Below are 17,119 nucleotides of genomic sequence, written 5' to 3' on the forward strand. Positions count from 1 at the left end.
CAATCAATCAATTAATTAATAAATTAAAATAAACTGCTATGGAAATTTTATTTTATTAAATTTTTTTTATTTATTTTTAATAAAAACAAACGGAATGTAATAAAAAAAATAATTTTTTTCAAATTTCTGAATAATTTTTTTTTTTAATTTTTCAAACAAATTTTTGTTTTCAATTTTCAAAATTGTAATGAATTTAAAGAGCAAAAAAATTTAATAAATTATCTTTTAATTATTTTTTTTCATCATAATTATACTCATATTTATATTTATATTATTTAACATTTATTAATAACACATTTTTAAAATAATTGTTAATAACTTTTTTTTTATATATATTTATGTTGAATGTATATCCTCTGGATTAAACATACCCTTTAATTTAAAAAAATTATTTAATTTAATTTAAATAATTATTCAAGTAAAACTCATAAGTAATAAATAAATTACCTTAGCACGTCGTAAAATCGAATCTTTACTTGCATCATAAGGATGATCTTTACTAGGTATTTCCAAAACAGCTGGAACAGGTTGAGTATGACTATCAATAACATGACGAATCATTTCAGCTACCTGTTTTTAATTAATTAATTAAGAATTTATAAATTAATCAAATTTAACTGCACAAAATTTTTAATATTAATATAAATAATGTACACATACATTTTGATTGATCAGAATAATATCAATATCATCACGTTTTACAAATTGTTTAAATGTATCTTCAATGTCACCAACTGCTGTGTCTATTTAAATTAATTATTAATTACATTATTCTTATAAATAATTGAATGCTCTTTAAAATGAGTACCAACAACCCGTACATCAAATCATATTTATATGTACGTTAGGGTGATATTATATTTCCGGTTTTTTTTTTTGTTTTTAAAGTTCACATAAAAAATTTTAATTCGAAGTACTTGAAGATTTCTTCAATTTTCAAGTTCCCAAATAGCACAGAGACAAATTTAAGTTGTCATACTTACGAGAGACAGTACACGACAAATTTTATTATATCTCAAAAAATAGTTTTTTTTATATAAATAAGACCTACAGATTTTGGTCCTAGGAGTTCATACAAAATTTATGTTCTTCCCGTTTTGACTTAAAATTAGAATGTTACTCTACGACTACATAGATTGATTTTCGAAATTTTGAAAATTATTGAGCGACCTTTGAAAAATTATTTAATGACTTGAAACTTGAAGAGTTTTTAAGTACTTTGAACTAAAAATTTGAATTCAATAGACAATTAACAATTTCCGGAATTTTTTTCTGGGAATTAATTATAAAAAAAATAAAAATATACACATGTAGGAAATTAAAAAAACTATAGGTGCTATGTTTAAAAATATTTTTGTTTTCATAATTTACTGTTTTTAAAAATATCCAAAAATTATTGAACGTCGACTAACCAGAAAAATTTAAATTTTTTCAAGTGAGTGTCAAAAAATATAAAAAGATGAAAAAATATTGCCACTCTAATGTAAATATAATAAAAATATATAACCATTACATAGTTAAAATAATTATATCTTGTGGGTACTCATTTCAAAGATAATAAATGTATGAGTGTGATTGTAGCAGACATCAGACAAATTTAAAATTATGAAAAAATGTAAATAATTCCTAAAATAAATTTAAAAAAAAATGCACGTTTAAAAAATTAAAAAATTAATAAGTGCATTTTTTATAAATATTCTTTTTTTTAAATTATTTACTCTATTTATTATTAATTTTAGATTTGTCTAATGTCTGCTACATTCACACTCACAATAAATGTATATAAATACAATATCTTATTTCAAAACAATGATTATAAATTTATAACTATAAATTTATCAGTTTATCAGTAGAACTAAATCATAGAAAAAGATCTAGGACAATAAATATGATAATTATTAAATATTTGACTGCGAAAATCCTAGATCCTGAATATTTTTAATTAATTTACTCGAAATTATAAATTATATTTAAATATAATTTTACTAGAGTAATTATTTATAAATTATTTAAAAAATCCATACTTTTATCAACAACCATAAAATTTGGCTGACGGTTTTTATTTATTTCTCCGACACCTCCCAAAAGGAATCCAACACAAGTATCCTGAATAAAAAATATATTAATTAAGTAATTAATCTACCAATTAATTAATAATTAAGGATAAATAAATAATTACCTCATCACCAATAACAGCAATAAGTTTTCCTTTTCCTGCAGAATGGAGTGCCATTATTAATTTTATAACAATTAAATTTTTAAATAATCAATAATAATAATAATAATAATAATAATTAAATCATTAATTGATGAATTATTTTATGAAAACTTCAACTGTCACGCCTTTCTCGTGACTATTTTTCTTTCTATCTTTATCTTTTTTTATCAATTGTCTTAATAAAATAAACTATGACTATATAAATATACTAGATATACATACATATATTTATGACATATATTTCATATATTTATTCCTAGATGTCACTTCTCGCTCTTTCTCATTCTCAGTTTTTTTTACTAAATTATTTTTTTTTTATTATTATTATTGAAAAATTATGGGTTAAAAAATAAACGTCAGATTAATTAAAGCACAAGGTAATTAGTAATAATAACTAATTAATTAAATTACTTACCGTCACCAGTTATTGATGAATCTTCACGTAACGGATGTCTTTTACGTCTTTCTTCATATTTATTTGACATTTTATATATATTTATGTATATAATGTATATAAATTTATAATAATTATATTAATTAACTATTAATATAAAATTAATTTTTTATATTTTTGTGATTAACGAATTTTTTAATTTGAAATTTAAATTGACATTTAAATTTTGAATAATTTAATCATTTTTTTTATAAATTATTTAATTTAATGGTAATTAGGATAATTAATAATTAATATAATTGTTTTAGAGAAGGCGTCTTTTGAAACTAAACTTAAAAGTTATAAAAAGAATATTTATAATAAGAGAACATCTAGGGATTGAAAAATTGGCATTCAAGTGTTTAAATAAATTCTAGCTGGCTTTTGTCCAACGATATTATTGTCACATAAATATATGAGGTAAATATAATAGGGCGATCAGTCCATTGAATTAACACGACCAATAAATAAAAATTATTTTATTTTTACCTACATCTCTTTGATTTTTATCATAATTACATAAAAAATACATGAGTGTGAATGTAACTGACAAGTAAAAATTTTTTAAATTTTTGAGTAAATAAATAAAATGTAAGTAGAATAAAAATTTTAAAATGCGTATTTAGATCAATGAAAACTTAGTACGCAATTTTTTTTAAATTTCATTTTAATTTATTTATTTATTTAAAATTTATGAAATGTCTGATGTCTGCTACACTCACACTCATAAAAAATACTTCGCAGCTTTTTAATTGACAATTTTTAGAACTTCAGTTCTAATTTTGTTGCACACTTCTGTATTGAAATATTAAAAAATATTAAAAATTGTCATAACTATTAAAGTTTAATTAATTAATTTAAAAAAGAATTAAAGGATTAATTGAAAAAAGGATAACATAATTATAATTTCGCTGAAATATAGATTTGAAAAAAAAATTACTTGCAGGCGTTATTAATTAGGAGTTAAATTATAGCTTTAAAAATTCGATATTTATAATTGTAATTTGCTATAAAGATTTTACTGGCCCTAGCAACACACTTGGCTTTGTGACATCTGTAAGACAAGTTTTGAGGCTGTTTTTGACCTATCAATAGAGCATCAATATATTGACAAAACAATTAGAAATTTATGTCATAAAAAAAAAGTATCTGGTTAAAAGACTAGAGACAAACGGCGGCAAAAATCAAATTACAAATCAGTCATCTACACGATTTTTTAAATTGAAATGACTTTTTTAAGACGAGAAAAAAAAACAAAAATTTTTTATGACTTTCAGGACCGACATCTGTACGTCTTATTTATTTAAAAAATCTTGGCTTTGAGACAAAAAAAAAATTTGTCATCCTTTTAAAAGATATCTTTATGACATCTTAAAGTTGTCTCTGTGTTTTTTAAAATACTAGAATTTATTTACTAAATTTTATTTCACTCCGATTTCTTAAAAAAAGGTAACTAAACCCCCCCCCCCTTCCCTCTATAAATAGTTTGTAAAAAACCTAAAAGTTAATGCATTAAAAATTTCTATAAAATTTTCAAAAAAAAAAATGTTAGAGATTATGCATTTATTTAAAATTTTTAAATTATAAAAACGGTCTCAGTAATTTTTTTCTACTTTTTTTTAGCTAATGATCATTTAAATAATTTTTTTTTTTAAACTGACACGAATCAGAAAAAAAATGTAGATATTTAAAATAAAAGCTATAGTTCAATCGTAGTTCATACGATGTATCGATTAATTCAATCAATCAAAATTTAATTATGTAAATTACTTAAAATTGTTATTCAATATATTAACAATTTAAAATTATTTGAATTAAAAATTTATAATTTAATAAAATATTTTTTTTTCTAGTTTTAGAAAAACTTAAAATGCCTGGACAAGTCAATCATCAAGTAAACATATCTCGAAAAACATTCCACACAATATACGAGATATCAAAACTTCTTAACACAAATCTTGACCAAACTACCCTGAGTATTTGCATACGATTGTGTGAGAATGGAGTAAATCCTCAAGCTCTTGCAAAAGTTGTCAAAGAAATTCAAAAGGAAGTTAAAGCTCTCGAAAATGATGGAGCCGAGTCTAGTAAATAATAATTAATAAAAAACTTTAATAAATATAAACTCACAATGTAATGTAATATAAAAAAATTAATTTATTTTTCAATTAATTAAAAAATATTTTTGTTTTTTTTTTTTTTTTTTTTTTCACTGGAATGAAATTTAAATTGTGGTAATTTCTTTTACAATTCAGTTTTATCTTTTTTATTTTTCTGTAAAAAAAAAATTCATGTTATAAATATAATTATGAATTCTAAAAATAATTTAAAGACTTAATTACCTCAGATGAAAATTTTCCGTTATAAATTCGACCTTCTAGAGTGACATGTTCTAGTTCTGGTTGGTCTATTAAGAAATTTTTAGCATCCACGGCTTGTGATCCTTCACGGAACATAAAAACTGCACGTTTTGGTTCTATAGGATACCTATTTTTATAAAATATATATAAATATTAATCAGTTAATTAATTATGTAAAATACAAAAAAAAAAAAAATGAGGACATGACAGTAAAAATTTCCAGGAATTGAATCTACGAATTTTTTAACTTTAAAATTAATTTTATGACTAAACTATCAAAGATATGATAAAAACGATAAGAGACAATTTTAGAGGAAATTTAATTCTCTATAAAAAAGGTCCTTATAAAATTTTGTCTAGGTCTATTATTTTAGAAGTTATAAATTATTAAAGTTATTATCACAAAAAAAAAATTGAAATTTTATATTTTTTACTTAAAAAAATCAAATTCTGGGTGAACTATCAAAGATATGGTAAAAATGATCTCCTATAAATTTATAAGTAGTTAAATTTTCTATCAAAAAGGTCTCTATTAATTTTTACGTAAACTCAGTAGTTTCGACAAAATTTCAAGTTCGATAAAAATTCAAATTTTTTATCACTGACGTGTCCTCTTCCCTTTTTCAAAAACTTTTTTTTTACCTTTCAGCAATAATGTGATTATTTTGTAAACTTCCCTGCCAAATACGGAAAATATTATCGGCTTCATTGTCTGTTAAATCTTTTTTTAAATCAACAAACATCATAATACTTTTACCAACTTTAGTCATACGTAATAAACTGTCTGGATCTGATGCGTCGATCTAATGAAATAAAAATTACAAAAATAGTTATAATAAAAATGAGATGATAATATGACTCTAGAAGAACTGGAGATCCAATTAAAATTAAAGTTCTTAGTATCTGAAAAAAATCGAATATTATTTTAAAATATTCCTGAGCGATAATTAATAATACCGTTAAATTTTAATTAATTTGATAAACGATTAATGATTTTTCATTAGGTAATTTTATAGGAAATTTGATGCCCTTTAAAATGAGTACCAACATGGCATAGTTATTTTCAATTTGTTAAAAGATGTACATATATGTTAATTAATCTATTAAATAATATATTACTACGTTATTAAAATATCAAAATAAGCCTAGCTGGTTGGTACTCATTTCAAAGGGCATTTAATTATCTATTCATTAGTACAAAAAAAAATTCTAACTGCTCATAAAATTCAAAAAACTCAAACTGAAAAATTGAAAAAAAATTCATTTTTTTTTTTACCTGTGAGTAGAAAATTACGAGCTTTTTCAAACGAGTACCAACAATACATGTTTATTATAAATATTTTCAACTCATATATGTAAAAACTAAAATATATGTACATATTTGCCGGTAATTACAATAAGTATATCATGTTGGTACTCATTTGAAAGAGCATTAAATTTTCAGTAAGTCTACATGCTTACAATAATTTTTAATCAATTACAACAACCAGGGCAATATGGATCAACTTCTGTTGTCAGCTTACAAATTTTTAAAATTTAAATCCTAGACAATTATACTATAAAAAATACCTGAGATATATCAATCTGTGGCTGCGGACGCAAATGTTCCGGTAATTCATCTGGTTCCAATGGTTCCTCATCTTCCTTTGATTTAAATTATTAGATAATACATTAAAAAAAAAATCAATTAATTAAAATAAAATACAAATAAATATATAACTTACCTCCCATTGATCAAATAATCTTTCCATGTCAGCATCAGTCATATCCATAATATTTTTATCTTTCCATGATTTACTTTTTTTATCTTCATTACAATAAACATTTATCACACATAATAAATATATAATCATAATAATAATATTGACCTTCATTTTGTAGTATTTAATTTATATTAATTATTTATATTTTTAATTTATGACAACTTTGTTTACGTTCAATTGAACACGTTTCAGATTTAAGATTCTGGAACCTCAGGTTCAGGTTAACTTATATATATATATATATATATATATATATATATATATATATATATACATATAAATAACGTTGAAATATACACAATTGACACAACAATATACATTAGAATAAAAAAGTGATACGCGCGCAGTTGCGCGCGAAATAAGAACACTTGTTATTTAAAAAAAAAAAATTCTTTCAAAATTTATTAATAATTATTTTATTTATTGGTATTACTATTAGTTAATTATTTAATTTGATTAAGTATTAATTAATTGTTTTATTATTTAAAGCGTACAAAAATTCACATGAATATTTAATTATTCAATTCTAACTTAGAATTATTCGAAACTTTACAATTAATTTGTATAACTTCGAATAATTAAAAAATTTACGAATAATTCAATAAAATCAAATTATTCGATTCGATCAGAACCCGATTTGCAAACCCTTATTCAAATATTCCTAAATAGAATTTTTCTTATACAAACAAATAATTTAATAATTCGTGATGGTAACTTATTTTTGTGTACGTGTGTACGGTAATAGTGTTATAAACTGTAGAAAATTTTTTAAGTAAATGCGATGTAAAACTTGAGTGAATGAGGAATTCATTTTCCGGAGAGAAGTTTATTTTGACATTAAAATTCGGGATTGAAGTAAATACGAATTGAAATAAAATTAACGTCACTCCGAAATTACTCAGTTGAGAAAAAAAAATCTCTATTTACTCAAAATGATCAACTCGAAGTTCGGAATTGTCTCGAATTTTGAATTTCACGGTTATCATCTTTTTTAAATTATTTTTATAACAAGCTTTTTTTATACAGATAATTTTGTAGTACACTGTAAAAAATTTGCGAAGTAAATGCGGATTAATTTCCACTACTCGGAAAAAGATGAGTTGATGGTAATGCCTGGCCATTCTCAAGCGGCGAAATAAGTGAATGGTTTCGGGCTTTTAGTTTTTCCCTGTCTTTTGACAGAGTTTTCTTCTCGCAACAAAAAACTTATGGAACGTAAAAAGTTAAAGATATATATTTTTTCGCGTTAAAATTTCGCGGAAAATCCGTGGCCGCGATTCGTGTGAGTGTAGAGCAATATAAGAGCATCAGATTTTAAAACTCTCTGTTGATTCGGATCGGAGGTCAGAGTAAATGCAATTGAAGATAAAGTACCCCTAATAGCCAGGATTGCTTAGCAAAAGTTAACTTCTCAAATTTCTGTCAAATTTCGGAAGTAAGTTTCAAGCAAATTTAATTCCAAATTGACAGCAAGTATTCAACTTTTATAAAACTGTTTTTCGACTACAATATAAAGGTAAAAACTGTACAAATTGTCGAAAAATTAACCGAAAATTTTTCTTTTGAACTTTTGTAAATTTGTCATCAAATTCGGACAGCAGATTTCGGGTAAATTGAATTTTCAAGTTGCCATAAACTTTCAGTTAAAATGGCTATTAGAGATGGTATGGAATAATGTCACAGTGACATCTATTGTAAATAATAATAATAATAACAGAGACTAGTAATAAAAAAAGAAATTTAAAAGGTATCTTTTTTGACAGATGTCATTATTAACAGTCATGGCCGTGTGCTCGCTGCTCAATCCGTAGATAATAATAATAATTATAATAATAAATATATATAATAATTATACGTGAAAATTTTTTTAAAATAGTATTTTAGACATCACACCCATTATTATTATAATGATATTTTAATTATTTACTTAACAACAACGTGCATTTATTTTTTTAACTGGTAAGTGTCTAGTTTATTTAACAATTATTTATTTTTTTTTTTTTTTATTAAATATTTATCTATGAGTGTGTATGGTTATTTTAAATCGAATGTTTATAAATCGATATGTGACACACATGTCTAATTATTTAATTTTTTTTTTAATTTCATGTTAAGACGTAGTAAATTTTTTTTTTATTTGTTCTTTTAGATAATTTTTTTTTGCTGATAATTTGTGAACATTATTGACTAGTTTCTCGAAATTTATAATTAATTGGAGTAAAAAAGAGTTTAGTGTCTTTTTTTGGTTATTGATTATTTTGAATGTTAATAAACCGATAATTATTGCGGTTTTAGTAATAGATTATTTTAAATAAAACATAAATAGTACAGTGTGATTTCTTATAAAATTTCCTATAGTTTGAGTACCGACATCGATATATTTAAGTTACAATAAAAAATTTTGAAAAAATATACTTTTTTTAAAAAAAATTTTTTTGAAGAAAATCAATGAATTTAGATACTAGCTGAAGTGATGACGAGTAAAATGAGTAGTCGCATCGATATATTTGGATGGTGCCATTAAATGATACGTAGAATTATTAATGATCAATTAATTAATTAATATATGTAATTAATGTTGACTTAATAACATCATAGGGTTGTTGGTACTCATTCTACAAGGAATTTTATCAACTATATAAATATCAGATTGATTTTATTTAAAAATTAATATAATAATAAAAAAATAACAGTTTTGATTTTTGAGATGAAATATTCTTTAAATTTTATTTTTAGATGTGTCAACAAGACATAGACTTAAATGTGTGATAAAAATATTTAAAAAGAAAAAAAAACATGCCAAGCTTAAGAAAAAAAGTCGTAGGATTTATGCGTCAATTATCAATAAGCAATTTAACTGCTGCCGTTGAAAATATTGGTCACAATGACAACACAATAACACCAAGATCACCACCTGCTGATTTTCCTGGTGGTTGTTTTGTGACCCGTTACTTAAATGGGTAAATGTAGTTAATTATTTTTTTTTTCATATAATTTTTTTTTTTTAATTTGTATTAATTGGAAAAATTCAGATCGGAAGAAAAAACAGAAGGACCGGTAATATTACATGGTCGTAATCCTGAGGAATTGCCAATCAAATTACTAGGTAAATTAGATGACAATGAAGAAGTATTTGCTGCTTACACGGGTCCAGATCGCGGATTAACTACAGTTAATTTAAAACAAAAGCATTTGAGTATTAGTGATCCTGATGTTGATTATATTGATATTCTTGAACAAAATGATCAAGAAGCAACAGGTATTAGTTTATTTTTTAATCATCAAGTAATTAATTACACATTTATCTTCTGAACAATCAATGATAAATATTATTTGACCACTTGAATTCATAGGAAATTAAATGCTCTTTCAAACGAGTACCAACAAGCCATACTTACATTTGATAAATAATATATATGTATATATGTATATATATATATAGATAATTTTTTCACAGTGTAGATTGACAGGAAATTAAAAGCCCTTTAAAATGAGTACCAACAACCCACGCATATTTTTGAAAATTGAATATATGTATATATTTATTTATTTATGTACAGCTAGAAATTTATAAAATATAAGTATGACTTGTTGGTACTCGTTTGAAAGCACTAAAAATTTCCTATTGATCTGTGGAGTAAACAAATTTTTAATTCAAATATTTAACGAAATATTTAAAAAAATCATTAGATGATAATTTATAAAATTTCAAATTTATTCAGTTTAAATATTAAATAAATAAATATATATATAAAAATATTAATGCAGTTAACACATCAATGGATTGTATATTTTCGGTCGCTGATAATCGTTGGCTACTGATACCAACAAGCGAATCATGTCCAATAGACAATAGTACTATTAAAATACGTGCTGCTGGTAAATTATATGAGCCAGATAAAAAATATACAAGTGAAATAAATAATCCTTATAAGTACAGTTATCATGACATTGAAAAAAAAAATTATAATGTTAATAATTTAAATGGCAAGGCATCAAAATTTAGCGGTGTCAGATTTGAATTGTGTGATGAAAAAAAAACAGATGATGATTTTGTTGATATGGCGACAATTGATGAGGGCATACAGGCATCTAGTGATAGTGGAGATAATGTTGATAACTCGGATGATGATAATAAAATTGATTTGATACGTGTATCTGATGATACCATTGATGACAATAGTACTTCTAATAGTACTGACGATATTATTCCTCCGCCTAAGGATTTTGCTAATGAAATGATTCCGTTACGAAAATCTAAAAGTGCTCCTGCACCATTTAAAAATGCTCAAAAAGGTTTATTTTTATAAAAATTAAATGCAATTTTCTTTTTTTCTATTATTGTGTCAAGCATGCTAGACTTGCTATTTGCATTAATTTTTTTTAGAAAAAAAAGTCATTTTGACAATTAGTGCTTGTACTCTTTTGTTAGTGGGGTAAAATGGGTCAGCGATGACAAATTTCAATTGAATAGTAAATTTCGTGAAGTTTGAGTACCCACATCGATATATTTGGGTAAATAATAATATTAAATAATTATTGTTATTATTAATTAGTAAAGTAATTATTTAATTTATGAGTTATTGAAATATAGGCTTGTGGGTACTCTTTCCACAGGAAATTTTGTGAATTACAAGAATCTCTTATTATTTGTTTATGAAAATTTTTTTTGGGCACAAAAAATTTAGATAAGTGATTGAAAATATTATTTTATATTTAAAATTAAAAATTATTAGTGTAGTTGAATTTTTGACAAAATTTCATGAAGTTTGAATACTCACATCAATGTATTCTTGGCAAGTATTTATTGTATTTGATTAAAATATTTAATTAGTTATAAATTGCTGTTAATTAATTGATGACAACTTAATAGCAATATATCGATGTGGGTACTCATTTCGTGCGAAATTTTGTCAACTTCAATAATATGTATTCCATTCTTTAATCAAAAATTTTGGTCAAAAAAAAATTCGAAAACTTCAAAAAATTTCAAATTATCTAAACTATGACCTATCATTTTAAATATTGTCTACTTTTTCCTATGAAGGCTATGAAATATTTTACTGTAAAAAATTTTTTCCATTAGAAAATTGCTTGAAGTTATTTTTCTTCTATTGTTAAAAAAAAAAAAAGAACGAAATATTCATCAGCAAAAAAAAAAAAGTTGAACCAAAGTATATGCTAGTAATCAAAACATAAAATGCTTCGCATGATTATTTATTTGCATATATATATATTTATTTATTGTCTACCTATACTACATACGCCTGTAAAAAAAAATTTATTTGAGCATGTATGCATTAAACGCAAAAAAAATTAGATAAATAAAATAATTAATTGTAATTTTTTTAATATTTAATTACAGCTTCGCTATCAAATAATGAAATGATAGCTGGTATTGAAAATTGGTTTCTACCTCACGAACTAGCTTATGGAATTGCAACGACCTTATATGAAAAAAATCCAACAAATAATGTGACGAATGGGGAACCGATAGCTGATTGTTTTGGTATTGCAGCTCGTCCAAATGCTGCAATACTGATATTAGCTGACGGTGTTAACTGGGGTGAGATTTTTTGTATTTTAATTATGTATTTTGATAGAAAATTCAAATTCCTTTCAAATGAGTACCAACAAGTTATATTTTTTTTCTATAAATTTTAATATATACATATATGTATATATGTATATATTTCGATTTTCGAAAAATAAGTATAGGTTATTGGTACTCATTTGAAAGAACTTTAAATTGTCTAAACTATTGACTAGTAAAAAAAAATTTTTACGAATTTTTGATTTGTATATATTTTCAAAAAATATATAAATAAAATAACTTGGTCACATAAATTTATAGAGAACTTGATGCCCTTTAGAATGAGTACCCACAAGCTATATTTATTTTTTATAGATTGAAAGATACAGTATATGTATATATAAATATACATGCATACATATTTACTTTATAATAAAAAATGTAGGTTGTTGGTACTCATTTGAAAGGTCTTTTAATTCTCTATTCAATTATGGGATACAAAAAATTTTAAATTAACTATTGTAACCATAATTTGTGTATTAGGTGTAAAAGCGAGTTTAGCAGCACGTTCCGCCGTCCATGGTAGTATGGAATATTTAAATAAAGCACTATTTACTCCGTCATTAAATAACACTGGTGTTACAACGACAAAAGATGTATTTGTTGCATTACTACGTTCATTTCATGCAGCTCATTCTATGATTTTACAAGAACAAGGAATGCTTACGACATTGACCGTTTGTGTTGTATTACCTGTCAATAATTCCCAGCCGTCTGATGGAAATACTAGATTTAAAAAATACGTCGCCTGTACATGTAACGTTGGTGATAGTCTCGCTTATGTTTATTCCAAGTAAGATTTTGTTTTTTTTTTACCGAATATTTTTTACTAAAAAATGGTTACGATATTTTTAATGCTGATGAAATTCCGCGGAGAATGAGTACCAACAACAGTACATTGTGATATTGTGTTAATTGTGTTTATCAATTAGTTAATTAATTTTTTATCTCGCAGTTTCGGACTCATTGGTAATTTTATTGAAATATATTGATGCGGGTACTCACGCAAAAGAGAATTTTGTCACTGATAAAAAGGCACTAATGATTTAAAAAAAAAAATAAATAAATAATAATTTTTTTTGTTTTTTTTTTTTTTTGAGTTGAAAATTTTTTATAAAAAAATAAATATAATTTCTGAGTAGCTGATTATATTCTGAGTAAAATGAGTACTCACAATCATATATTTCAATAAAATGTTGATCAAGTGATTAATTAGTAAACTAATTTTTTTTAAATCTGCGTTTTTAAAGTTGACGATGACTTTTTTGAAACATATTGATGTGGGTACTCAAACGATAGAGAATATTGTTACAAATTAAAAGGTTCTAATGATTCATTAACTTTCATAGAAAAACTGGAGTCAGAGAAATAACTCGTGGCTCACATGATATTTATTGTATGCGTGATATGCGTGATGCATTAGGAGCATTGGGACCTGTTGACGGGTCAAATCCAGAGTTAAATAATTTAACACTAGCAATGACAGAAGTAGAGGAAGGAGATATTGTATTTTTAACAAGCGATGGAATTTCCGATAATTTTGATCCAGTCGTTGGTAAATTTGCCATACTACCAACAAATAGTAACTCTAGTAGTAACCATAATGGCCAAAGACCAGGAAGAAGTGATAATAGACATCACACACGTTTACGTAATAATTGTACTGACAATAATGATTTACCAATCGTCGAAGCTTATCAACGACACGAACTAACTTTATTACGTATGGAAGATTTATTGTCACGTGGAGTTTCTGGTGACGGGCCACCGTGCAATAGTGCCAAAAAATTATGTGAATTATTACTCGATTTTGCTGTAAGCCATTTTTTTTAAATTTCCATCAAACGGTTGATGGAAAAAATTTTTTGATCACAAAAATTTATTTTAATTTTGATGCTCTTTCAAACGAGTACCAACAAGCTATACTTATTTTTAATTAATTAAAATATATATATATATATATATATATATATATATATATATATAAATTTATATGTATATATTTTATAATATTAAATATACCTAGGTCTTGTGGGTACTCATTTGAAAGGGCATTTGATTTCCTATTAAACTCTGTAGTCAGAAATTTTCTTTTCTCAATTCTTCACATGAAAATATATCCAATTAATATTAACTCTTTATTTTTTTTTTTTTTTTTTTTTTGACTTTTCAAAGGTCCGTATAACAGCCGCCAAAAGACGTATTCTCGAAGACGCTGATTTGTATTACAGCCAACGTAAAGACGGTCAATTGGTACAGTTATCAAAATTAGAGCAGCGATCACGCAGAAAAAAAATACTTGAAAAAATGTCAATGGTGCCAGGTAAATTAGACCACGCAACAATTGTTGCCTATGCAGTCGGTTCATTCCAAAACAATCAAACCGATTAATTTATATATATATATACAAATATATATATTATTCCTCAATTTTATTCGCAATACCTGTTATATATATTTTTTTTATATATAAAAATTTACAGATTTTTTATTAAATATTTACGTAGTACGTAATAGTGTAGTCTTAAAAATCAAAAAAAAAAAAAGTTAATAATTAATCCTCATCTTATTAACGTAGTATTCATTATTAATTAATCAATTAATTACTTCACTGCCTAATTATTTCCCCAGGCCTACAGACTATTAACATGATGACTAATTAATACATTTATTAGTAATTAAGAACAAATAAAATAAAAAAAAAAATTATTGACGTAAAATAGGAATTGGATATTAATTGTTTATTTTTTTTTAATAAACAGCAAATCAATATTGACTTAAAAAAAATTAATAATAATAACAATAACAGTAATTATTATAAATAATTGATATTTTTGTAGAAACAATAGAGTAAATAATAAAAATAATTAATAAATAATTATAATAATTAAAAAAAAAACTTCCGGAAAAAAACGTTTTTTTTTTTTAAATTGATTAATTAATTGATTAAGGCAGTCTACGAGCATTTATTTAGAGACGTAAAAAAATTATTTATGATTATTATAATTATGTTTGTTATATGTGATGATTAAAAAAAAAATTTATTGTTGATAATAATAATTAGTATTGTAGTATTAAAATTTAGTTATTAATTAATTAATATAAAAAATCAATATTAATTTTTTTTACATGTTACTTATATTTGTTTAATGATTTTTATTACTCTTATTCACATTCTTTTTTATATGTATTTGTACTTGTGTTTAAAAAAAATTATAATTCAATAAATTTATGATTTGTTTAAATAAATTTTTTGTATTTGTCTTAATTTTAATTTTCGTAATTAATAACGAGCAACCTGCAGTCATTAAGTGACTATCCGAGTATTATTACACAGTTTATTGAATATGATTTGAATTTTACTGTTTATTGAAATATATACTTTATATTAAAGTATATATACTTTATATTGAAATATATACTTATATTATACTTTAAAATCTCTTGTTTATTTCTGTTATCATTGAAATTTAATTAGACAAATTTCATCATTGACTGATTGATTTCAATGATTTTATAATCATGGGATTCTTAAAAAAAATCTACGCATGGTTAAATTTTTTGTTATTAGTCATCTAATTTTTTTTTTACTGATATCAAATTAAATCTGTTTAATTTTTATAATCATAGAAGACATGGCATAGACTAAACTTTTTTATGTTTTTTCAATTTTACATATATAATAGTTTCATATATTCAGTCATTTTTAGTGACAGAATAATTAAAATATTAATTTATTTCAAGAAAATAATTACGATTGTCTTTTTCCCGCGTAATTTAAATTTTAATCGCAAAATATAGATAAGTTGATTTATTTCGATACTTAACAATAAAAAAAAGTTTGACTATGCAAAGGCACAAATTTAAATCAAGACCTTTCTAATGATACCAAATTTAATACCATCAACCAATTCTATCGTATAGATATGGCGGGAACAAAATTTTTCTTATTCTCTTAATAAGATAGGGTAATTATATAGAAGTGGGGCTGCCACCTAAAATAGATAATAATATAGATTACACTATAAAAAAAACCGAGGTAAGTCCAGGCGGTGTAGATGTTGAAATTTTTGGTGTTAAATTTCAACACCGGAAGCGGTGTTCAAATAATACCGCCACCGATGTAAATATTCTTTACCGGTGTTAAAAAAATTTCCCGGTGTTAAAATATTTTACTTTGTAAGTATTTTTACTTACTCGATCACTACAATTAAAGTGTTTTTATTAATTAATTAAATTTTTTGTGATTAAAATGCCGGGCATAAAAATTGTGTATTTTTAAAATGAACTTATAATATTAATAATTATTGAAATAATTACATAGTGAAATTTAAATTGCCTCCTGAAAATATTCATCAAATTTTTATATGTAATACATTTTTATAATTTTTGCACGTGGAATTTTTTTTTACCACGATTTAACACCGCCAAATTACACCACCTACACCGGTGTTATTTTATTTCAACACCGTGTGGTGTTAAATTGAGTCCATTTTTAACACCGCTCTTGTTAGAGTGTAAGCATAAAGAAATAAAATGAACTGACGTAATGATTAAATTCAAATTTTCGCGGCAGAATATTCTAGAATCTTCGCGCTCTTTTATTAAAACTGACAATTTCTTGCGTATTAAATTTTTGAATATTACATAGCACAATTATTGTAATTAATTTGAAAAAATTTATTAACAATGATATTTCGAACAAAAAAAAAAAATAGTAAAATTTTTTTAAATTTATAATTTAATGAAATC

General features: G+C 23.9%; 3 protein-coding genes across 6 annotated transcripts; 1 reads left to right on the top strand and 2 right to left on the bottom strand.

The window, feature by feature from the left end:
- Nucleotides 1-46: 46 nt before the first annotated feature.
- On the bottom strand, nucleotides 47-2,383 carry LOC103580854 (V-type proton ATPase subunit F 1). The gene is made up of 5 exons (XM_008562760.2): nucleotides 2,180-2,383; nucleotides 2,025-2,106; nucleotides 661-743; nucleotides 448-570; nucleotides 47-372 (listed from the first exon to the last, which is right to left on the bottom strand). Exons 1-5 carry the CDS (start codon nucleotides 2,231-2,233, stop codon nucleotides 337-339), a joined length of 378 nt encoding a protein of 125 aa, XP_008560982.1. The 5' UTR covers nucleotides 2,234-2,383; the 3' UTR covers nucleotides 47-336.
- A 2,360-nt stretch (nucleotides 2,384-4,743) lies between these two features.
- On the bottom strand, nucleotides 4,744-6,988 carry LOC103580850 (LDLR chaperone boca). Its single transcript, XM_008562759.2, has 5 exons — nucleotides 6,736-6,988; nucleotides 6,581-6,655; nucleotides 5,654-5,814; nucleotides 4,994-5,138; nucleotides 4,744-4,925 (listed from the first exon to the last, which is right to left on the bottom strand). Exons 1-5 carry the CDS (start codon nucleotides 6,883-6,885, stop codon nucleotides 4,896-4,898), a joined length of 561 nt encoding a protein of 186 aa, XP_008560981.1. The 5' UTR covers nucleotides 6,886-6,988; the 3' UTR covers nucleotides 4,744-4,895.
- Nucleotides 6,989-8,558: 1,570 nt separating this feature from the next.
- Nucleotides 8,559-15,335, top strand: LOC103580849 (PP2C-like domain-containing protein CG9801). Of its 4 annotated transcripts, none has more exons than XM_008562756.2 (8): nucleotides 8,559-8,733; nucleotides 9,511-9,734; nucleotides 9,807-10,033; nucleotides 10,543-11,070; nucleotides 12,140-12,340; nucleotides 12,851-13,160; nucleotides 13,717-14,182; nucleotides 14,543-15,335. In XM_008562756.2, exons 2-8 carry the CDS (start codon nucleotides 9,571-9,573, stop codon nucleotides 14,756-14,758), a joined length of 2,112 nt encoding a protein of 703 aa, XP_008560978.1. In that variant the 5' UTR covers nucleotides 8,559-8,733; nucleotides 9,511-9,570; the 3' UTR covers nucleotides 14,759-15,335. The 4 variants fall into 4 exon arrangements, with proteins under 4 accessions (XP_008560978.1, XP_053594690.1, XP_008560979.1 ...); XM_008562757.2 differs by lacking the exon at nucleotides 8,559-8,733 and adding an exon at nucleotides 8,896-9,001; XM_008562758.2 differs by lacking the exon at nucleotides 8,559-8,733 and adding an exon at nucleotides 9,040-9,099.
- Nucleotides 15,336-17,119: the final 1,784 nt, after the last annotated feature.

Source organism: Microplitis demolitor, chromosome 4, assembly GCF_026212275.2.
Source record: "Microplitis demolitor isolate Queensland-Clemson2020A chromosome 4, iyMicDemo2.1a, whole genome shotgun sequence".
Taxonomy (NCBI): Eukaryota; Metazoa; Arthropoda; class Insecta; order Hymenoptera; family Braconidae; genus Microplitis; species Microplitis demolitor.

What these genes read in the sequence shown, in the direction of transcription:
- LOC103580854 (XM_008562760.2), bottom strand. Translation starts at nt 2,233, where the DNA reads ATGGCACTCCATTCTGCAGGAAAAGGAAAACTTATTGCTGTTATTGGT. An exon ending in TTGCTGTTATTGGTGATGAG is followed by an intron (nt 2,107 to 2,179) that starts GTAATTATTTAT and finishes TTTTTTATTCAG; the next exon opens with GATACTTGTGTTGGATTCCT. An exon ending in CGATTTTACGACGTGCTAAG is followed by an intron (nt 373 to 447) that starts GTAATTTATTTA and finishes TTTAAATTAAAG; the next exon opens with GGTATGTTTAATCCAGAGGA.
- LOC103580850 (XM_008562759.2), bottom strand. Translation starts at nt 6,885, where the DNA reads ATGAAGGTCAATATTATTATTATGATTATATATTTATTATGTGTGATA. An exon ending in GATTATTTGATCAATGGGAG is followed by an intron (nt 6,656 to 6,735) that starts GTAAGTTATATA and finishes TTTAAATCAAAG; the next exon opens with GAAGATGAGGAACCATTGGA. An exon ending in CACAGATTGATATATCTCAG is followed by an intron (nt 5,815 to 6,580) that starts GTATTTTTTATA and finishes TTATTTCATTAG; the next exon opens with ATCGACGCATCAGATCCAGA.
- LOC103580849 (XM_008562756.2), top strand. Translation starts at nt 9,571, where the DNA reads ATGCCAAGCTTAAGAAAAAAAGTCGTAGGATTTATGCGTCAATTATCA. An exon ending in CTCGCTTATGTTTATTCCAA is followed by an intron (nt 13,161 to 13,716) that starts GTAAGATTTTGT and finishes TAACTTTCATAG; the next exon opens with AAAAACTGGAGTCAGAGAAA. An exon ending in AATTATTACTCGATTTTGCT is followed by an intron (nt 14,183 to 14,542) that starts GTAAGCCATTTT and finishes GACTTTTCAAAG; the next exon opens with GTCCGTATAACAGCCGCCAA.